The sequence below is a fragment of the Mauremys reevesii genome, linkage group 11 (genome assembly GCF_016161935.1).
Source record: "Mauremys reevesii isolate NIE-2019 linkage group 11, ASM1616193v1, whole genome shotgun sequence".
Classification (NCBI taxonomy): Eukaryota; Metazoa; Chordata; order Testudines; family Geoemydidae; genus Mauremys; species Mauremys reevesii.
Window position 1 is genome coordinate 60,017,252 of NC_052633.1, and position 24,286 is coordinate 60,041,537.

Consider the following 24,286-nt stretch of genomic DNA (forward strand, 5'->3'; position numbering starts at 1 on the left):
AACCAAGGGTACATAATGTCAGGGAAATCAAGTTTAGAGAGAAAACAGAGGAGGAGATAGATCAGCCCTGTCAAAGAATGAGAACAGAAGTGTCTTTTTAATGTAGCTAAGAGAAGGTCAGTAGTAACCTTAGGTAAGGACTGTTTGTGAAGGCAGGAGAGAGGGTGTAAGCCAGATTCGATGGGATCCAGGAGAGAGCTGGAGGAGGGGAAGTGAAGGCAATTAGAGCATGCTCTAGGATTTGAGAGACAAGGGGAAGAAGGGAGGTAGGACATTAAATTGAAGCTTGTTCAGCAGCAGGACTTGGTTAAAATAGGAGAAGAGAGGGGAATCAATCAGAGCAGAAATGGCTCCACATAAAGGGGAGGGAGACAAATAGATGGAACAAAAGGATGACAGGAGGCAAACAGCAATGCAGGGGGATAAAAATTGAAAGTTTAGGGGCAAAAAGTTAGAGTAGATTTCAGAGTCATAGCAGCAGAGATGAGAAGAGGGGAGAAATGGCGCAAGAGAAGAGATGGGTTGGGTGACAGTGGGATCTTGGCCTGGACATGACGGAAGACAGATAAAAGAGCAGGTGCTAGAAAGAAGGGTTAAGAGAATTGAAGGTGAAGAGGAGCTAAAGGGAGCTGACAGCATAAGAAATGGTCAGAGAGGAGAAGTAAAGCTCTTAAAAAGAAAGAGGGCAGAACTGAAAGAGAAAAGAGTTCATTTAAAGTTGAGCGAGTCAGTAGGAGCACAGCGAAAGAGTGGGGTGGAGGAAGTGAGTGCAGGGGAAGAGATAGTTGGGGATGTGGTGCTTGTGCAAGTCAAATCTTGTTAGCTGATAGTCTTACTCAATATTACAGGACTGCATTAATTCACTGTACTGGTACGCAGTTCTGTAGAAAGAAAATCGAAATAAGCAGAACTTTTGATAGCTGAGCCATGCTAATGCTAAATTTAAATAAAAACACTAATTTAAGGAAGACTAGCTTAATAAAAAATAATTTTTAATAAAACATCTCCAACTATTCATTTAAAATTTGATGTCTGCAAGATGATTTACAAATGCACAGCCATATGTATGGCTTTTGTTTACTTCTTTTGCTAGTCTGTTTCTCTCCATATGTATTCAATGAAAGCAAGTAGGCCTGTCTGGAGAATGGTGACAATTAAAATGGCTGCCTCCCTCAAGACAAGCCACAATTGCCATAGGAAGACAGGATTTGAGCTGCTTTTTGATAGTACTGGCATAAATTTAAATTGATAAATTAGGCAATAACTGTGGTGTAAATTTGGAGGGAAAAGTGAATGATGAGCAAGGATGACGTCTGCATTTGTAAGGAGTTAAAAGGAGATTTTTCTCCCTACATCTACTGGCTTCAAAACTGATAAGTACAATGAAAGTATGTTATAAATACAATGTGTAAGAACAATGTAAAAAGAGGGGAAGGGCAAGCTCATGGTCAGCAGCAATCTCTAATAACCACAGAAGTGCTAGCTTGGAAGGCTGATCTTTACTAAAAAATTCCCCTGACTTTTCTTCCAACCAGTACCTACAGAGAATCCATGGAGGCGGGAAAAAAATTCTTTAGGTACTATTTAAGGTATGGATAGTGTTCAGTGAGAATACTACTAGCTCAGTTTTTTGAAATATACTAAAAAGGAAACTAAATATGTAATAACCCCAAATCTTCCACACAAAAAAAAATTACATGGACAATAACCATTTATGAAGAATACCCGTCGATCAAAAGGCACTGGGTGTTCATAACTGGCTGTAATTATAAAAGTATTTTTATGAGAATTGTGGTTGAATATATTACATTGTAATTTTCCTGGAGTGATTTCCTCAAAGAGTCATAGGAATGTAGGGCTGGAAGGAGCCCCACAAAGTCAAATCCAGCCTCCTGGGATGAGGCAGGACCAAGTAAAACTAGACTATCCCTGACAGATGTTTGCTGAACCTGTTTTTAAAAACCTCCATTGATGGTGATTTCACATTCTCCCTTGGAAGCCTATTCCAGAGGTTAGCTACCCCTTAGGGTATGTCTACACTTACCGCGCGGGTCGACGCGGTGAGTTCGACTTCTCGGAGTTCGAACTATTGCGTCTAATCTAGACGCGATAGTTCGAACTCCCCGTGCGCTCCGGTCGACTCCGGAACTCCACCACTGCAAACGGCGGTGGCAGAGTCGACCTTGGAGCCGCGGACTTCGATCCCGCGGCGTCTGGACGGGTAAGTAGTTCGAACTAGGGTACTTCGAGTTCAGCTACGCTAGTCGCGTAGCTGAACTTGCGTACCCTAGTTCGACCCCCGCCCTTAGTGTAGACCAGGCCTTAGAGTTGGAAAGTTTTTCCTAATACCTAACCTAAATCTTCCTTGCTGCAGATTAAGCCCATTACTTCTTGTCCTTCCTTCCGTGGACATGGAAAATAATTGATTATTGTCCTCTTTATAAGAGCCCTTAACATATTTGAAGATCATTATCAGGTCTCTTCTCAGTCTTCTTTTCTCAATAATAAACATGCCCAGGTTTTTTTAACCTTTCCTCATAGGTCAGGTTTTCTAAACCTATCATCATTTTTGTTGCTTTCCTTTGGATTCTCTCTAATTTGTTCACACCTTTCTTAAAGTGTGGTGCCCAAAACTGGATACAATATTTCAGCTGAAGCACCAGTGTTGGGTGAACAATAGGCTTTTGAAGTAAACTTCTACACCTCTACCTCAATATAACGCTGTCCTTGGGAGCCAAAAAATCTTATCGTGTTATAGGTGAAACCATGTTATATTGAACTTGCTTTGATCCACCGGAGTGCGCAGCCCTCTCCCCCCCGCGAGCACTGCTTTACTGCGTTATATCCAAATTCATGTTATATTGGGTGGCGTTATATCGAGGTAGCGGTGTATTTCCTAAGCATTACCGGTAATTAGATTACCAAAGTATTGGATTAACAAAGTAATCACCTATCTCCCACCATTTGCACGTGATATACTATATACTTCAAAGAGAAATCAAGGCAGTGACATCAGTATACTTATAGTTCATTTAAATGTTAAGATCTTCTTTGGATCTCTGAATTAACAGAGTACAGCATAGACAGGAGCTGCTGGTTACATTGTTACCCCCTAAAAATATATATGTAAACACACAAAAAACATGATCATTAATACTAATGTCTCCAAAGGTTGAATCAGGGTCAATTAGCCTTCAAGTTGCTTAACCTTTTTGGCCCTGTGTCACCTGGGGGTATGGGAATTATACCAACGCCACAACGCCATATACCAGGATTCTACTTTAATTTGTAGTTCTGTTCTGAAGTCACACTGAAATGGCAGTGTGCTGTCCAATATTTATTGTCTCAATTATTTCAGTTCAAATCTGTTTAGTTTACAAGTAAACTGAAGTTGCTTCTAACTGCCAATCCTGCAAACTCAGCTTGGAAGTCAAAATGGCTCTCTCTTTCTTCTGTATCATCCTCAGTAATGAAGGTTCTTCAGGCAAAATTATGTCCCCACTGATACCAGTGCAACCTCATCCCCCCTTCAATAGGTACAAACTGATTGGAATTAGACAAAGAATTATGTTCATAATACACAAGCAGCAACAGAGACCAGCTGTGCTCTTGGCACAGTAGAACCAAACAGGAGTACCAAGCAGTAAAAGGTAACAATATACAAACCTTTACAGATCCAAGAGCTTTATAAGCATGAATATAAGTTCCTATATGGCAACTGAAATACTACAGCTCCATTTAATAGATAAGGAAATAGACACAGAAGTTAAGTGATTTGCTCAAGGTCATAAACCAAGTTAATGGCACAGCCAATCCTAAAACCTAGGTCTTCCAACTTCCTGTGTGATGCTATAAACCCCTGGTTCTCAACCCATGGCCCAAGCAGCACACAGCTACAACCCATGTGACATCCTCAGGGCCATACAGGTAACATATATATATTGCATGGATGCGGCTCACGTAACAGAGAGCTGTACATGCAGCCCACAATGGTAAATAGATTGAGAACCACTGCTTTAACCATTACAGTTGCTGATCAGAAGCTGGACAAACATATGCACTAGGTGGGATTTATATAGTTTTGGTTAAGTGATCTGATACAAAATATAAAGAAAATAGCATAAATAGATTACTTGAGTTCAACTCTACTCATAACAACAAACGACAAGGCCACTAAACAGGTAATGAAACCACAAACTAAGCCAACCGCACAGACAGCTCAACCCAGGAACCTTGTTGGTCCGATGGATTTCATCACCCAAATATGCTTCCCTCTCCACTCCCAGAAGTCAAACCTGTCTGTAAGGAGTACACTTCACATGTGTGTGTACACAGGGCTGACTGCATGCCAGACAACAAATACATGTTAACAAGCAAACAATATGTTTTAATACAACCAAACGTACTGTCACACGTCTAGGACCCCCAAGAATGTAGGTCATAATTACAGGATACTGGAGATGCTATCTTGGAAAGTAGTGACTCTGAAAAAGACTTGGGGGTTTAGGTGGATAAAGAGCTTCACATGAGCTCCCAATTCAATGCTGTGACCAAAAGCCCTAATGCAATCCTTGGATACATAAACAAGGGAATAGCAAGTAAGAGTAGGGAGGTTATAGTACCTCTACAGTTGGCAGTGGTGCGACCATGCTAATGGAACACTATGTCCAGTTCTGGTGTCCACAATGCAAGAAGGATGTTGCAAAATTGGAGAGGGTTTAGAGAAGAGCCAAAAGAATGATTAAAGGACTGGAAAACGAAAACACTTTACAGTGAATGTCTCAGAGCTCAATCTGTTTATGATAAAGAAGGGGGAGGGATAGCTCAGTGGTTTGAGCATTGGCCTGCTAAACCCAAGGTTGTGAGTTCAATCCTTGAGGAGGCCACTTAGGGATCTGGGGCAAAAATTGGTCCTGCTAGTGAAGGCAGGGGGCTGGACTCAATGACCTTTCGAGGTCCCTTCCAGTTCTGAGATTGGTATATCTCCAATTATTACCTTTTAGAAGGTTAAAGAGTGATTTCACCATCTGTAAGTACTTATGTGGGGAACAGAAATTTGATAATGGAGTGCTCTTCTATCTAGCAGACAACTATATAACTAGTTCCAATTGCTGGAAGTTGAAGCTAGACAAATTCAGATTAGAAATAAGGCACACATTTAACAACAGTGTAATTAATAATTGGACCAATTTACCAAGAATTGTCATGGATTCTACATCACCGGAAATTTTAAAATTAAGATAGGATTTTTTTTTTCTAAAAGCTACGCTCTAGTCCTATGGCCTGTGTTATACAGGAGATCAGACTAGACGATCACAATGGCCACTTCTGGCCTTGTAATTATTAATCCATGTTGCCAGAGTAGGGCGGACAGATTAAAGAACTGAAAAAATATGTATGTATAAAAATCCAGGTAACTGAGCAACAACTTTGTTTATTAGATCTGACTACACTTGACGGTGCAGACACTGACGGGCTGTTCTGTTGACTCGCACAACTAATCGGGTCAGGAAGTATAGATGATTATTAGATCCAACTATTCTTGAAAGTCTGAATTACGCTTTCGGTACTGATAAACAGATCAAGAACTGTAATCGCAAAAGCCTAAACTAGAACAGACTCAAAATTAGTGGATTTCTGTTCTGCTGAGATGTGTTCTGGGGAAAAATCTTCATTATGCAAAAAGGGAAACAACAACAAAAAAAATAAGAAAACTAATTAAATCTTTCTTCAGTCATGAACCAAACAGAAAAATCACCAAAGTCTGTACCATTACAGTCAACAAGAATTACTTACTTTTTTTTTTTTTTAATAAGTGAGGATTTCAAGAGGATTAGATTTATATGAACAAATTCTGAGGGATCACAACCACAAATGTACTGCTGACTAATATCCACATGGTTTTAATACGTCAGCTAATGAACAGAGACTCTGCCCCTCCCATGCCCCAAGGATCCTATAATAGACAACTAAAGTGGATAGTTGGCAAGTGGGCAATAGGGTGTTTATCAATCTGTGTAAGTATCTTTTCTTTTGAAGTGCTGCCCTCTTAAATGGGCTTAATGCAGCACAGCTATTCTCATGGGAAGCATGATCAGAAATACTATTAAATCATTTAGTATGTTTGGACAGCATAGCTTCCTAGACCAATTAGGATTAATTCTTATTTTCTCAAAACTTCTCTCTCCAGAGATCATCAGTGGAAGTTTCATGTGAAAGGGGGAGTCAATCAATCATCCATTCCAAAGGCAAAAGGGTTCGTGTTTAAATGAAGCAAGATTTCAGCTCCCTATTTGCTTATTTTGTCATCAATTGTAACTTAGAGGCTTCCCCCTTTCCATGTCAGTTGTGATACGCCTGAGAATTTACTCACAGCAACTGTCTTAGTCATGTATTCTGAAAGACCCTGGAGCACTGTACCAGTATAAATGGAGCAGTAGTTTAGGGTAACCACATTTCATCTTTACTCTAAAGGAACAGTGTTTTTAGGTGCAGGAAATCAGAATCCAGACAATAGCCAGCTTCATTGAGTTAAATGAAATCCTTCCTCCACATCCCTTACTACCAGACATTCTCGGAGGGGTGGTGAGGGGACAAGGAGCAGGATGGGTTGGGGATTCTGATGGGGGCAGTTGGGGAGCAGGAAGTGGATGGGGGTCGGATATGGGGCAGGGCCAGGCTGTTTGGAGAGGCACAGCCTTCCCTACCCTAAAGATCATTCAGCAGTTTGGGTTAATTTAATTTTAGCACCGTGTCCATTCACATGCATGTGCTATTTTGAGCATTTCAGTTTTCACAACATAGGCTCATCCCAGATTCTGGAACAAGCTCAAATGCTCAGTTCGTGGAGTATGTACATAAGCTATACTAAAGACAAACCCACAGTAACTGTCTCCAGTTTGTGAGAGACCCCGTGGAGCCAGTCTCTAGGAAACAGATACATTCATGGAGGTTAAGTCCATTAACGGCTATTATCCAGGATGGGTAAGGAATGGTGTCCCTAGCCTCTGTTTGTCAGAGGGTGGAGGTGGACGGCAGGAGAGAGATCACTTGATCATTACCTGTTAGGTTCACTCCCTCTGGGCAACTTGGCACTGGCCACTGTCGGTAGACAGGATACTGGGCTGGATGGACCTTTGGTCTGACCCAGTATGGCCATTCTTATGTTCTAAGCAAAATGAACCCAAAGTTATGGAGACAGATGAGTCAAGGAAGCCAGCAGAGTATCAGAAACCTGGAAAAATCTCTGACTGGATGGGCTCAGGCGTTTGGTCACAAGCTGAGGTGGTTCAAAAGTTTTGGAATTTTTTTAAGCGGAATTTTTTTTATTGTTTCTTTAAAGAAACACAGCAAGCAGCAAATATTTGGCCACACATTTCTGAAACCCCAAACCATGTTCAGGTTTTGGCAGACTAATTTCAGCTTTTCAATTAAAAAAACCACAGCAAATTTTGAAGGAAAGCAGATATTGTCTGTGATTTTTTTCTGCTTTTTAAAAACCCCTAGTTTTCAATCCAAAAAAAGTTTTGATGGAAAATATTTGTCCAACCCTTTTAATGAGCTTTAGTGCCTTTTAGCACTGGCTGAGGCCGAGAACCAGTGACAGCTTGTAAAGGTGACTTAAAAAGAGGTTCTCTCAAAACTGGGTTTGTGCCGAGATGCGGAAGGTTTTTAAATGTTTATTTTTCCCAGGGCTGCCTGGGGGAGGGGGGGTGGGCAAGTGGGGCAATTTAGCTCGGGCCCCACAGGGGCCCCCACGAGAATATAGTATTCTATAGTTTTGCAACTTTTTTTATGGAAGGGGCCCCTGAAATTGCTTTGCCCCAGGCCCCCTGAATCCTCTGGGCGGCCCTGGGTTATGTACTTCCTCTGCTCATAGGAGGTTCATCCTGAGTCTGAGTCCAACAGCAGTTTTAATCTCAGACAAGCTTCTACTTACATAATGGCTCAGAGCTTGGCCAACATAGTGGGAACTGAACTGGGAACACCTAAGCCTAAAAGCATGAGCTACTACATCATGAGCTAAGGAGCCTCGGCTCTGGAGCTAGCAGCTGTAGCAGACTCATATCTTCTGCAGATCGCCACACTCTGGGACCTGTCAGATTCTCAGCAGTGGGTTACAAATGCACAGAGACAAGTGCTTCCTTTTAGGAAGCAGAACTAGTTGTCAATGACAAGCTAAATATTAATACTCCCTTATCCAGATATGATAGCTGTACAACATCAAGGTCAATTAAGCACAAAGCTGATTTTTTGCAAGGGAGCATGAGAAACGATATTTCCAGAGCTTTAAAGTGAGAGCCTGAATAGGTTCCACATAACCTTATGATCAGAACATTGAACAGGCTGCTGTCAAATACAAGAAAAACTTTCTGCAGCATACAGGAGAACAAATCACTGAAAGAGAATTGCCTATGACACAGGTCAGGTTTACAAAAGCCTCTGCACCACTTCAAATCCCTGCAATGTATCTTTAATAGTTACTGTATCTCCCTCAAATCAGTCTGATAACATTATAAACACTAATTTTGTTCCCAGTAAATAAAACAAAACAAGCATCCTATTCACTGGGTTATGTAAAAAAAGTCCTTTATCCAAGCAAACGAAATGCTATACAACACTCAAAATTCCATTGTACCTCACTATGGTTCATCGGCACGCATAAGCACATACATTGCTGAAAATTCTAGCATTTTTACAACCAAAGTAAAGTGGACAGATATTGTGCAGACATTTTCAGACCCTCTCATCCCCCCGCCCGCCCCCGCCATTTTTAGCTAGGTAGATGCCTCTTTTATTACAAAGCTCCACAAATGCTCAGTAGGTAAATCCTCTGAAGTTATTGCTTATTTTCAGACAAAGGACTTATTAGAAATTCACAAGGCAACTTATTGTGAGTCTTGAAATTTGTGTCTTTTTTCCCCTGATCAAAATGAATTTGACAAAGATGTTAAAAAAAAAAAATTGCAACTCACCTTCCAGAAGTTATCTACTTTTCCATAAACAAGTGACTGATTCTGCCTTTTGATGTCATTAATGTGTCTAATGTCACTGGAATTCAGATGCTGCTCCACCACAAACCCAAGGAAGCTGTTATCTGGAGTGTGAGCTACAAGAAAGAAAGGAGAGACATGTTTATTACATGAAGTAATAAAGCATTGGGGTTTTAATATGTGGTCATCGTCAGAAGAGTGACTTCCATGGAAATGTCTCCTCACTTGACAAATCTGCTCCCTGCATGTATATTCCGAGATATATTTGCTTACTTTATTGACAATATTAATTCTTACTACTTTAAGTCCAACAGAATCAAAACAGCAATGGGGTAAGTCATTCTTTTCTTACTTATTCATCACCAGTAATAAAAATTCTGAAGCTGGAACTTGATTAACAGTACTGTTTATAATGTTTAGCTTTATGCTACAGGTGAAAGATGATGGTGTCTGAGCCAGAAGTACCCTAGTTTGACTTTCAGACCTCATTACAACTTGCAGAAGTGGCAATTAGAAAAACACTACCTTTACACTTGTCAAGTGAGCTGTAAGACACTGAGGAACAATTAACATGAAAGTCTATGCTGGCTTAATTACTACTACATACAGTCACCTGTTAGAGTTTAACTGTAGTTAAGTGTTGTTCAAATTTTACTTCCCAAGGTGGAAGAGGAGCCAACACAAAACACGGCACAAATCACTTTAATATGGTGTCTCCATTTTAATTATTTTTATGTAAAATCACAAAAGAATACACAGAGGAGAGATGTAAGAGGTTAATATGAATTTTACTGTCTAGTTCACATAATCCTTATAAATATTGGGTGTAAATCTGGCCCCCCTGAAGTCAATTGGGTTTGTTCATTAATTTCAATGGAGTTAGGATTTCACTCATTCTTCTAAATTAAAATTATTTATTGGTGCATTACATTCTAAAAAGGACACACTTCATAAAAATTTTCTGTGACCTTGCCTTCTGTATAAGTCTTTTCTTACCAGCAACATTCAATGACTCTAGCCACCATTCTTTTGATGTATATAGAGATGTTATAGGTCCCCTATGAGTGTAAGAATTCTCCCCTCCCCCGTTAATAAAGTGTTCAACTAGAAAGGGACTTCCATATTAAGAAGAGGAGGTTACTCACCCTGTGCAGTAACTGTGGTTCTTCTAAACATGTTCCCCTGTGGGTGCTCCACTTCAGGTTCATGTGCACCCCACATACTTTTGATCGGAAATTTTCATGAGTAGCGTCCATTCAGCCCATGGAGGTGCCCTAGTCATCCTTTTGTCCCACAGCAAAGCTATATAAAGTTGCATGGGTGAACCACCCTCAGTTCCCTCTACATTGCCAAGTCTCTTAAGAAACACCAAAGCAGAGGGGAAGGAGGACAGGTAGTGGCACACTCACAGGGTCATGCATCTCAAAGAACCACAGTTACTTCACAGGATGAGTATCGGTGCTTCACGTCAGGTGACTTCCAAGCAGGATCCCCCCAAAAGAAGGAGGGATCTTCGGAATCTAGTTCATAACTGAGAAAAGAACTGCGTTGCTAACTGCCACCTGTCATCTAGAGGCATCAATTAAGGCAGTGTCTGGAGAAGCTATGTACAGAGGACCATGCAGATCTCAGATACAGGGACATTTTTAAGGAGGGCCACAGATGTAGACTGAGACCTCTTAGCATGTGCTGACACACCAGGAGGACAACATAATATGCAATAATATATCCAGAGATCCATTTTGACAGTCTCTAGGTAGAAATAGCAGATCCTTTAGATCTGTCTGCAAACAAAATGAATAGTCTTGGAGATTTCCTGAATGATTTAGTCCTATGCAGGTAGAAAGCCAGCACCCACCAGATATCTAGAATGTGGACAGCAGTCTTCAAAATGGAATTATGTGATTTTGGAAAGAAAATTGGTAGAGAAGTAGTCTGATTCAGTAGTCTGAAACCCAGATAATACTTTAGGAAGGAATCTGCCATGTGACTGTAAGGAAATCTTGTTGAATATTGTGAAAGGAGGGTCTGCCATTAATGTCCCAATTTCACCCACTCTTCAGGCTGATGTAATAGTGTCTACAAAGGCTAACTACATAGAGGAGTTTAATAATGAGCAGAATGCCACTGGTTCAAATGGGCATTTCATGAGATTTCTAAGAATGAAACTGAAGTCCCAAACCAGAGCAGGGGATTTCTTCTGTGGAAAAACGTTTCCCAATCCCTTCATGAACATTAAAGTTGGAGGATGAGCAAACAGTGAGAACCCCTCATTGTGGAATCCCTCAATGAACCTTGAGACAATCCTGGTTTTCCTTTAAATGCAAGAGGTCCTCCAGAACTAGCAGAAGAGGGGCAGAGTGAGGAACAACTTTCTGGAGGTTGCACCAATGACTACATCTTTTCCTTTTTTGAAGGCAAGTATTTCTGATATTACTAAATGGTAGCGTCCATCTGCTGGCTCTTCCCCAACAAGCCATCAAGGAGCCACACCTTGAGGTGGAGAGTTCTCAGATTAGGCAGCAGCCGAATGTGTCCAGCGACAGGAGGTGAGGAATTATTGGAAGATTTATCGCTGAACACAGAGATAGGCGAAGCAGGTCAGGAAACCATGTCTGCCTCGACCATGTCAAGTCTATTAGAATAACTCTGGCTTCATCCTATCTGATCGTGTTCACCACACTGAGAATAAGAGGCATGGGGGAACCATGTAAAAGAGCTTCTATTTCCAAGGGAGGAGGAGGAAGGCCTATTAATTGAGGCCTAAGCTCTTCCTCTGGAACAGGTAGTACTTTTTGTTTGAAGATGTGGTGTAGAGGTCCACTTCTGAGAATTCCTATGTTCAAAGTATGTCAGTAAAAATCAGAGTCCAACTCCCACTTGTAGTCTTGGTGAAAAGACCTGCTGAGATCATTGGCTGTGATGAAATTCTTGTGTGATGCCTTATGCATCAGTTCCATAGCTTTATTGCCTTTGATGCAGAGGGAATGGGATCTCGTCCCCTCTGGAATGCAGTACACATCACCGGTCATGACTCTGATAGACTTGTCTTTGATGAGAGACAGAAAGCGATGGTAAGCATTTCTAAATCATCTAAATTCCAACAGGTTGATGTGGAGAGTGGTTTCTTGGGTGACTATCCACTCTGTACTGTATGAGCACTGAGGTGTGCCCCCATCCTGTTACCTGAAAGTGGGACAGCTAGTAAGCTTAGGGAGGACTAATGACCCACCAGAGTTTGGCAGAAAGCAGCATGTTTATTACATTGATAGCTAAGCTCAAAAGAAGGGTGTGTGTGTGTCACACTCACACTTGCACACTCACGCTCCCAGGACAGGCATGGCACTGGAGATGTCAGGATTCTTCAAGGTAAGTGTCCCACAGCACAGCGATGGATGGTGCGATGAAGGTAAGTCTTCCCGAGGCACGATGGAATGCACTGCAGCAAACCACTGGCCAGGCAGTCCGGGTGAAGGGCCTTCACGGGAGGTACAAGCTTGTGAGTGCACTGCTGAGCACATGGCCCCTTCCCCTTATAAGGAACTGCTTCTTATGGCCTGTGATTAGAGATGACTTGGCCGCGTCTGGTTGGTTATACTTCACCTTGGGCAATGTCCATGAAGTGTTCACCTTGGGCAATGTCCATGCATTGGGTGTGTGAGCGCTGCCTAATTAGAGTCCCAAACACCTCGTCTACCTGGGAGCTCTTTTGATCTTCCAGCAGTTTTAGCAGCCCATTCATTCCACAAGCATTCCAGGAGGGAGGGGGAGGGGGAAAGCCACTTCACAGGTATTCAAAGAGGGAGAGGAGACAAATGGGGGAGGGGAAGGTATAACAGATCTTTTGAACATACAGGTTATATAGAGCATACAGATCACTGCTGCTCCTACAACACATCCCAACACAGATGCCTCTGTCATTACGTGACCATTGGCACCAGCTGAAAGAAGGAACTCCAGCACCTACATTTTTATGATCTTGCCACCAGTCTAAGGAGCCTTTCACCTGTTGTTTGTCTAAGCTGTGTCTGCTCGATGAACAAGCTATTCTGAGCCATCTCTAGAGACAGCGAAGGCATAATCTTGCATGATTTGTCACAAAAGTGCAAGCTACCATGTGACCCAGAAGCTGAAGACAGTTTGTTACTGAGATATGGGGGCTCATCTGAATAGACCGGACAAGGTCTGACAGTGCTAAGAAACTGTCCCTGGGAAGAAATGCTCTGGCTGCCAGGGAATCCAGGGATGCCCCTATAAACTATAATTTTATATGGTAGTCAGCATGGATTTTTCCACATTCAGTTGAAAGCCAAAGTCCACAAATAAGGCAAGCGTCCTCCATGTGGCAGAGAGCACCTCCTTATAAGACCGACCCTTGAATAGCCAATCGTTGAGGCACAAAAACACTACAATTGGCTGCTGATGCAGGTAGGTGGCCACTACTGCTAGAAACTTTGAGAACACCCTTGAAGCTGAGGAGAGGCCAAATGGGAGCACTCAGTATTGAAAGTGTCCTGGCCCATAATGAAATGCAGGTACCTGCTGTGGGATAGGTGAATCACTATGTAGAAGTATGCATCTTGAAGGTTAGGAGCCAAAAACCAACCCCCTGAATCTAGTGAAGGAATTACACCTGCCAGACACCATCCTGAACTTTTGGGACCTCACAAATCTGTTTAGGAGTCTTGCATCCTACATTGGTCCCTATCCTCCATTTTTCTTTGGCACAAAGAAGTACCCTGAGTAGAAACCTCTTCTTTTGTGCTTAGTGGGAATAGGTTCTATGCTCCTATATGAAGGAGGGAGTTTATTTGCTGTCTTAGAAAGAGCTTGGATGGGAAAGAGGGATGAGGAGGAGGAAGGGAGGTAAAGTTGATGGTGTAGTCTTATTACTTCCAGAACCATTACTCAGAGCTTGTCAGAAATGGAAGAGATGGTCACTGCATTGGGGGGTGGGCAAATGATTGCAACTAACAGTGTAGGGAATGGGGAGGGTTCAAACCCTCAATCATCCCATCAAGAAGCAGCAGCCGCCGCCGTGGCCTACTGCAAACTAGGGTCCGACGGATTAGAGGAACTCTTTCTCTGGAACCTTTGTCTCTTCCTTGGAGGTTCCAGAGGTCTCTCTAAAAAAAGAAGAATTGCATGAGTCAGGATGTTTGGGATCTACTAAAATTTTCTCTTTGAATGAGTGTAAATGGCCAATGAACGAACGTGGCTCTACAGTGTTTTAGAATGTGTAGTGACATGTTGGTATTCTCCGCAAACAAATTCAGTCCATCAAATGGGAGATCCTCTATCATATTCTGGACTTCTGGGGAACCAGAAAACTGGAGCCAGGATGCCTTGTACATCACCATGGCTGTGGAGATTAAATGAGCCACGGTGCATCTTGAGAGTTATGAACCAGGACAGCTTGAAGGGCTGTTGTGGCCAGTAACTGTCTCTCAGCAATAACTGCCTGGAATTGTTCCCTTTGGTCTGGAGGAAGGTGCTGAATAAAACAACAAACCCTGTATAATGTGTGATGCTGTATTTGGGCATTAGTTCCTCACATACGATAGCTAAACTCACATTCAGGGTACTACAGAAATCAAATATGATTATGGGGCATCAACAGATCATTCTCGAAAATCAGGAAACTGACTGACACCATAGAAAAGATAAGTTTATATACACACAGTATCTTTTTAGGTCACTAGTGGATCTCTCACAATTTCAGTAAAATGGACAGAAGGTACTGATTCACAAGTAAAATGCAAGAATTTCAGAGGATAAATCAAACAGAAACATAGTTTTATATATAATATTTACATATTACATTACTTTTTGAGTGAGAAAAACATAGTTATAGATATAGTAGTTTGTGGATGACATTAAAGTTGCCAAAGTAGACTTATGCACTTATTGTCGATCTGTGATTTCCGGTCTCAACACATGAATACAAGAAATATTGATGCACCCAGAGGCACAAGGCTACAAGGAAGACTTCTAGGAAAACAATATAATGCACATTATACAGACAATGAAATCCTCTCAGTTATTATATTCTCTATTTAGGACTATTGTGCCTTGAATAAACTACATGAAATCCAATTTTAATTACCTTTTTCACAAAAAATATTTCAGCTACAGTCAGAGAACTTTTAGACCAGACATATAGACCAGAGAAATTGACAGTGGTATTTAACAATGAATAGTGCAGAGAGAATAATACTGATCCAGGGCATCTTTTCCATTTTCTTTTATTTTAGGAAATGGATGCAAAGGAATGGGAAGGAAATACAAAGTTAAAAGAAAACACTAACATTGTTGGTTTGCATTACTGCACTTACACGAAAACACATAGCAAGGGAAACAGAACCTCATGCTTCCGGACAACTCAGAGGACTGGCAATAAAATGTATATTTTTCCAGTAAGTTACTATTCAAATATGGCCCATTTTAGTCATCATATTTGCTTTACGAGAAAAGTTGTGTTCCAGTCCAGATTGAAATAGCTTTATCTAAAATTGGCTACGTTAAGAATTTCTACCAACTTTTGCCTGCCTGATTCCTGCTTGCTTGATTTTTATCCAGTAGTAATTGTTTTGCCCTCATAAACAACCCCCTACGAAATAAAGCTGAGTTACAATCACATTGTAAAATCTTTACTGATAAGTATTTTAAGGTCACAACCCAATAAAAGATTGTGCTACCTCTGGGTGAGTGAGATGGCTCTTTCCCATCAGATTTAGCAAGATGTCAAATCCTTGCGAGGTCTCCAGCACTGCAATTGCACATGCTTCAGAATGAGTTTGGTTGACTTATATCTTTACCATCTCTGCTGTGATAAAATGCCAAGTACTGAGGAATCAGAATAACCACCATATATAGAATTTTAAAAATTGGATGAATATTATCTGGTAAAAGCCAATAGTTTATGCATACATATACTGTTTTGAATATAATTTATGAAGTTGTTCTGCGCAGGAGAAGTAGTAAATCCTAGTATATATGCAACACTTTAAGAACTATTAAACCTCATAAAATCTGTGAAAATGGATAACTATTACCCACATTTAAGAAGGGAGGAAACTAAGAGGGGAAAAAAAGGTTATGCCATAAAGAGAATCAGATCCATAGCTGAGATTAGCTATCAGGACTTGTGTGTGCAAGCCTGCTGCTCAGACCACTGGATGTACACTCAATTGGTAAAAACAATATTTGCTGTTTTGCTGCATTAAAAATATTTTTCCTTTAAATAAATAGAATTCCCTGTGCATTAAACAAAGGGACTAAGAACAAGCTACAGATGATGGGCACAGGATTGCCCTTGCAACTATTATCCTAATGCACCACCATTCTGAGCTGCTATCTCGTGCAGGGCCTCACGCAGAAAGTTATGTACCAACAGTATTAAATAATGCCTCACAAATGAGCCCTGGTTTTAAATTTCTATTTGTGACATGAACCAAGAATATGAGATTAGGTCACCAGAAGCAAAAGCCACATTTGCTCAACCATCCACCATCTCTCAAACCCTGCCTAGAACTGTCCTGTTCAGTAACATCTCCTAGTCACAAATCATTACCATATTTTTTGTTACTTGCCACTAAACAATTGTGAATGCAGCTCCTTTATTTGTTGAACAACTTTCACTGTACTTCTCTAGGACTGTATGCATAGTGCATGACGAACTAAATGTGTCTCAGATTTTTACAGAGCAGTTAAATTCAACAGCATGGTAGACAGCAAGTAGCCATGACTTGGCAAGTAGCCTCAACTGTAGTCAACAATGAAAAAGCAAATAAGGAGTTCTTTTACAGAATCTGCAACAATGAGGAACTCCCATTAATTCAGCGACAAGCTTCACAGTGTTCTAAATAAATTGGGTTTGGTTTACTTTCCACTGTCAGCACTTGCACAGTAGATAAGCCTTGCTCTCGTGAAGGTTGGCAGCATATTGGCAACACTCTCAAAATGTTCCTGAGCTATTTCTCAGATACACTGGGCAGAAACCAGATCTCTCTCGACATTCGGAAAACCTGTATTTCTTCCTTTCACTCCTCATTATTTATTGGTTACTGTATGGAAAATAAAATCCCACCCTTTTGTCTCTATTTCCTTAATCCAGCTACTTCATTTCAGCCGGCCCTCAGCAAGTCTCAATGCTGCAGGCTGGAAGCTCCGAGCCTGGCCCCCTCCCCCGTGGGGCTGGAGCCGCGAGCACCGGGTTGCCAGAAGTCCTGTCAGCTCTGTGCAGCTCCCAGCACGTCCCCTAGAAGCAAGGTCTATCAAGGAAACGCTGTGCATTGCCCCTGCCCCCAGCGCCAGCTTCACAGCTCCCATTGGCCGGGAACTGCAGCCAATGGGAACTGCAGGGGCGGCACCTGTGGGTGCGGGCAGCACGCACCGCGCAGAGCCCCCTGCCCCCTCTGCATAGGGGCCGGACATGGCGGCTGCTTCTAGGAGCCATGTGGAGCCTGCATCTAGCCCCGCTGCGCCACGGACTGAGAGCCGCCCGAGGTAAGTGCCGCCCGGCCAGAACCCACACCCCGAACCCCCTGCCCCAGGTTGGAATCCCCTCCCACATCTTAACTCCCTCCTAGGCCCCACACTCCAACCCCCTGCTGCAGCCCTGAGCCCCCTCCTGCACCCAAACTCCCTTCTGGAGCCTGCATCTCAAACCTCCCGCACCTCAACCCCCTGCCCCAGCCCACTCACGCACTCCAAATCCTTTGGCCCCATCCCGGAGCCCCTTCCTGCACCCCAAACCTTTCACCCTCAGCCCCACACCAGAGCCCGCACCCCGAGCCAGAGCCCTCACCCCCTCCCACACCACAGCCCTCTGCCCCAACCTGGAGCCCCCTCTCATACCCTGAACCCCTCATTTTCAGCCCCACCCAGGAACTTAGGGGGAAGCCCTGAGACCCCCTCCTCCCGGCGGGACTGTGTGTGGCCTGCAACTGATTTTTTCTGTTGGTCAGTAGCCTCTGATAGAAAAAAGGTTCTCTGCCCCTGCATTAACTCCTTAGTGTTGCCAGTGTACAGGTGTCCTTTGGCAGCAGTTCTACTTCAAGAACAAAATGTCAGCATGAATCTCTGCATACAAGGTGAAAAAAGCCCAAACTCTGAAGGTGAAAGTTTGACAAACTTGTCTGCCAAGTCTGAACAGGGAATAGTAGGCCTGCTCTCACCATGTCCCTACCTAGCAAGCATCACCTGCTTTTGGGGTTGCACTGGGCATTGGTATATGGACTGGATCCCAGAAGTAACTATGCATAACTGCATGGAAGTCCTTTCCCAGGCCTCTACTGCTCTTAGACAGCCTGCAAAGGTGACTATTCTCCACCTGCTGCAGGAGACTACTGAAGTCTGAGTAGCTGTACCACATAGGGGTGAAACTGGAAGACTGCATAATCTTTCTCCAAAATATGACAGAGCGACTATAACCCATACACATGACCAGGTATAGAATATCAAAGAGAACAAAGATACTTCCAAGTTGTCAAGCACTACTTACCATCCACTAAATCAAATTGAGTATGGAAATTAAACATAACATGGTCAACATTTTCAAGAGGGATTTTGGGTGCCCAAATGGAGACATGAAATTGCTCTGGTTTTCATAGGCCCAGCACTTTCTGAAGCTGACCGCCCCCTCACCTTCTTTAAGAGGTCTTAAGTTGGACACTCAAGATCACTTTTACGTGTATGTGGGTTAAGATTTTCAAAAGTGCACTTCATGAATTATGAAAGAAGAAAAGACTCAATGGATTAAGAAATTTGTGAACAAAATGATATCTTATTCTGTCTGCTTGACATTTACCGAGGCAAAGTGGAGACCTTTCAACCTTCCCCCATTCTGTCAAGGAGGCAATATCTGTCTCCATGAATGTTCTACCTCATTTGACTGCAGTCCTAACACACTGAACCATTACAACTAAAACAGGAAAATTGGACACTTTTTTCTAGCAGTCATTGTTGAAGTAGAGCAATATTAGCGCACACCTTGCCATTACTGAAAAGATGCACTGTGGTTGTCCAAAGAAAAAAAATCAAATATGTACTGTGTTTCAGACAATAATGAACCTGTATATTCACAATAAATGCAGATGAGCTGCGTGTGTATGAAACAGGTATAATGAAAGGAGCTTTCTTGATGGACCTCTGTAGGTTATTACTGTTTAGTTACCCAACATGACTCTAATGTTTGGGACTTATCGGGGTGTTTTTGACAACATTAGATGGGATTCATTAATTTGTTATGTCCAAAGGGAAATAATATAGGATAGGCATATGTCTGGTGTCTTTTCAAGGAAAAAACCTGGCTGTCCCCCAATAAACATGCTTGCCTTGTTTTTGCTGATGCCTGTTGAAACGGCACAGGAGGTGTTAGCTAGCTTGCCTAAAAATCACATAAGTGAGTCACAGCTGCAGAGACAGGAATACAACCTAAAAGTTCTGGCTCCAAATTTCTTGATCTAAACACACTACCGTCCCTCCAACAATTTGATTAGCTGACACTGATTTTTCAGACACACATATCAGGCATTGCATAAGCTGTCTAAAATATTTCAGAGCCACTGAACAGCTTTACTTTTTTTTTTTTTTATAATAGTCAATAAGTGCAACTTTCAGCTACATTGTTCTCATGAACATGTTTTAATTTTCAACAGCCTTGCAGGTTGTTGGGTTCAAATAATTTGAATAAGTCCACCTCAGTTTTCATAACAGGAAAACAAACCGGGTGCAAGCGTTTGCACCTATCTGCAAGAAAACCTATCTGAAACTATCTGCAAGAAAACCTACAGATGCAAAAATTATGTTGAATGATGGAGATTGTGAGTTTATGATACCTGAACGAAAAGCAATGGGGAAAGCATTGTGCTCTGTTCAGTTAAAGATAAAACTTATGAAAAAAGGCATAAGTACAACATCACAGTCTGAAGAACTCTGACTTAAAATGATTAAATACAACCGTAACTTAGTCTACCAAATGGAATCACTCTGCAGATATGTCAAAAAACAACCACCAACCACTCTATAGAAGCATTTGAGACACTGAAGCTAACAAAAGTGAACTCCAGACATCAGTGTGTGTTGGAAAGCTAATTTTAGAATAAACCTCCTTACCAAAATGTATATCCAGTTAATACTGTTCTTTTGTGCATTTGTGCTGAGTGTACTTTAGCTTTGCATATTCAAAAACAGAATTACAAGCCCCCTGTCCTCTGCGTTTTGCTAGATTATGACCTAGCTTTTGAAACTGCAAAGATTCTCCCTAATGGGAACATTCACTTTTAATTCTAGCTCTAGAAGCAATTATATATGAAAACAAGGATACTTACGGAACATTGTATAAAACTGCTGTGGATTAAGGTTCCATTTCCCCCATGGCGTCTTGTGGCCTTTAGACTGGGCATAATGAGCATGATTAAACTCAGGTTCAGTCCCAAACGAATCCAGTACTCGTAACATACACCTGAATGAAAAACAAGTAATTAAAACCGTTCATGTTCTTCTTTGACTAAGCTTCTCTCTTAAATTTAAGAACTTCCTTTACCCAGAACAAACCTTAATCATTTCTAAATTGTGCAATTACAAAAATGTTTTTTACTGTTCATTTTCCTTGAAATAATAAACGTAACCAACCACAGATGCAACCGAACAGGCTTTGAGAAGAACAAATGTCGGTTTCAAAAGTCACTAACTACTGTGCATTCATATAAACAAAAATGGAAAATGAACATGTCTGATATTTGGTTTTGTTGGTTACACTTTATTAACTTAGCATATTCGTCTGGGACTAGCTGTTTAAAGGAACACTGTAAAGAATCAAAGAAAAAGATTTTAAATTCCTCTAATTTATAGCAAAAACTAGAAAAGATTTAAAAGTATAATTTACCTCTCTCTTTGAATCCTTCCACTGGCTCTCCCTTCTCTATCACATCAAAAACAAGCTGTTTGTCTTTACTTTCCAGGCCTTTCATGGCGTATCCTCACTGTACCTGGCATCTGTCATTCACTATTGAAATGCTGACTCCTGCTAAGGATTGGCCCATGATGCCAACCTCCATTGCCCACTTGTTAACTTTTCAGACAAGCACCTTTGTGCTTTCTCCCATACTACCCCCTCATGGCTGGAAGGAAATCTCCTTAATCATATGCAAAGCTACCTCATTATCTCCCTTCAAATCACTCCTTAACACTTTTTTTTTTTTTTTTACCCTGATGCCTACAACTTGATAGGCTACTAATGTGCTGAGACCACTGTTAGTCATGCCGACCAATGTTGTCTCATTGTTTCCTTGCACTCCCATATCTCTGTATCGAGTTGTTGTTTCTTGTCTTCTGTATACACTGTAAGCTCTGCAGGGCAGGGACTGTCCGTGTTCTATGTACAGCTCCTAGCACTACAGGGTCCTGGTCCATGACTAGGGCCCCATGGCTAATGTAATTCAGAGAGAAAATAATGACTGCTGACTCTTCTAAATGGACACCAATTCTAATTTTGGTAAAAGCAGCAAAGAGTCATGTGGCACCTTATAGACTAACAGACGTTTTGGAGCATGCGCTTTCGTGGGTGAATACCCACTTCACCGGATGCATGTAGTGGAAATTTCCAGGGGCAGGTATATATATGCAAGGAAGAAGCAGGCTAGAGATAACGAGGTTAGTTCAATCAGGGAGGATGAGGTCCTCTTCTAGCAGCTGAGGTGTGAAAACCAAGGGAGGAGAAACTGGTTTTGTAGTTGGCAAGCCATTCACAGTCTTTGTTTAATCCTGAGCTGATGGTGTCAAATTTGCAGATGAACTGAAGCTCAGCAGTTTCTCTTTGAAGTCTGGTCCTGAAGTTTTTTTGCTGCAGGATGGTCACCTTAAGATCTGCTATTGTGTGGCCAGGGAGGTTGAAATGTTCTCCTACAGGTTTTTGTATATTGCCTTTCCTAATATCTGATTTGTGTCCATTTATCCTTTTCCGTAGAGACTGTCCAGTTTGGCTGATGTACATAACAGACGGGCATTGCTGGCATATGATGGCATATATTACATTGGTGGACGTGCAGGTGAATGAACCGGTGATGGTGTGGCTGATCTGGTTAGGTCCTGTTCCATCACTGGTCTCTGTCACTGCACAATGAGGGTGAAGGCATGGCCAATTGATCTACATTTACATGGATCCACTTTCCATCCCCCACTGGTGAGGGTTCTGCAGCTGCATGAGTTAAGGGGAACAGATTGCGATAGCAACCAATGATTTGGTGAGCAGGTGCTCTCCCTTTTGAGAAGTGATCTACCCTCCCAGCCCCCATAAACTACCTTATGCATAAACTCATTTCCTCAGAAAGGAAGAAAGAACTTGGCCCTAAAAATACATATGTACAGTCATCTGTAGTCATTTGTTTCACACATTCCTTTTACAATTTCTCCTCCAGCCCCCAATGTCTAAATGAAAATTCATAAAGCAATGGCAAATTGTAGCTTTAATATGAAATGTTACCTTCATATTTGAGAGCACAGGACAGAATAATTTACACGTTTTATCCCTATAGGGATCTTTCAAGCAAAATGAATAGAAAAATACAACATACTGTGAATCACAAAACAACAAAGCTGACAGTTCAGTTATTCAGTGTTTTATGTCAACTGTTTTCATTGAGAACGTTTTACAACAGTGGTAATTATCTCTGCATCACAGAGAACACTCCAGCAGGACAAAAACAGACTCTACAGCAGTAAATCAGAGAGTAAGAACAGAATTCTTGTTTCTTGGGTAGTCTCAATCCAGCATTCCTAATAAATGCACACTTTGGTCAGATATGTGACTTGAGAGACTTCTAGGAAGCTGAACTGAGACCTCATTGGGGCCTGTTGAATTATCTACATGAGGAGCACAAAAGCTTCAGGTGTATTTAATGCTACACATACAGGCTGATTTAAACAGCTGGATCTTTAATTGGAAAGGATCCAACATAGAGAAAACAAAGGGTCTCTGAAGCGGCAGGATGATAGAGATACAGAAGTGATGGAAGGTGCAGCAGAAAGCAAGCTAATCAAGGAGGGAAATAAATGAAGGGTGTCTTTATTTGATAATGGCATGTGGGAACTGGAGAAACTAATAAGGAAAGGGAAGATCAGATAAGAAGGGTCCGGAAAGGCAAATCCGAACCATAAGACACAGCAGGGTGTGTGTCATGACACATGCAGACAGTTAGAGTGCCTTTGAATTGCTGTAAAGCTGATAAGGGTATGCAGTGGCATGCTTGGTTGAGTCTTAATGGATTTTATTTAAAGTGAGACATTTATGTTGAACAGCAGAACTCTAAGTGTTACAAAAATAATTATGTACCACGAATTCTTGGATATATTTGCTGGTTTTAAACCATCTCCACAGAACACACTGTAGCAGAAAGTATTAAACGAAGTCTGAAGCGTCCTATGCTTCCAATAGCTTGGGAGTGAGGGAAGATCTTACTGAAAACTGTACTCAGACACCACACTATTACATTAGTACTTAATCGTTTAAATATGTCAAGTTTTTCAGAAGCACCTTTCAAGAGACTCTTACCTACAGTAAGGTCACTATAAATCTGCCTAATATATTTAAAGTAGGAAAAAAATAAAATCAAACAACTGAAATATCCACATTACTTAGTATATTTTCTATAAAAACTTAAGAGTGAGCAATAAACCTCTAGGTCTATGAAAGGGAGATAGGATGGAGAATGGAGCCTGGATTTAAAAAGAAAGTAACAACCTCCCCCGATCTCCCTATAGTTTGGGTTTTAACATTGTTAAAGTTACAGTAGCTGATGCTTATTGTTTTTCCTTGCCTGTACTAATAGTTTACAATCATTCAACAATGCTTCAGTAACACCATTCCTGATATCTATTGTCAGCAATGGGTGGCTTTTCCAGTGTAGGCCACAGAATCTTTCAGGCTAGTTAGGACCTGCATTTCTAATGTAAAAAATTAAGCAGACTTCTTTTCAGGGTTTCTTTATACAGAATATCATCAGATTAGGCCTGAATAAGGACTAGGAGTAGTTGGGTCATTATAAAATCTAAACTTAATTTCCCCACTACTAATTTCTCCCTACTGTTACTCACACCTTGTTGTCAACTGTCTGTAATGGGCCATTCTCTTACCATTTCAAATGTTATTTTTAACTCCCTTGGTATCCTGCTGTTAATTGATTTATCTCATTAGACTGACCTCACACTTGGTAAAGCAACTCCATCCTTTCATTAATAATTGGAGATATACCAATCTCCTAGAACTGGAAGGGACCTCGAAAGGTCATTGA

The 24,286-nt window shown here is 41.5% G+C and overlaps 1 protein-coding gene across 3 annotated transcripts in view; it reads right to left on the reverse strand.

Annotated features, from left to right (window-relative positions):
• MGAT5 (alpha-1,6-mannosylglycoprotein 6-beta-N-acetylglucosaminyltransferase) overlaps positions 1 to 24,286 on the reverse strand; it is a 235,215-nt gene that overhangs the window by 49,757 nt on the left and 161,172 nt on the right. For all 3 annotated transcript variants that reach the window (XM_039494729.1, XM_039494731.1, XM_039494730.1), the window contains exons 10-11: positions 20,327 to 20,460; positions 8,976 to 9,109 (exon numbers count right to left, since the gene is read on the reverse strand). In XM_039494729.1, coding sequence (XP_039350663.1) covers positions 8,976 to 9,109; positions 20,327 to 20,460 — 268 coding nt within the window. The remainder of the gene's footprint in view (positions 1 to 8,975; positions 9,110 to 20,326; positions 20,461 to 24,286) is intronic.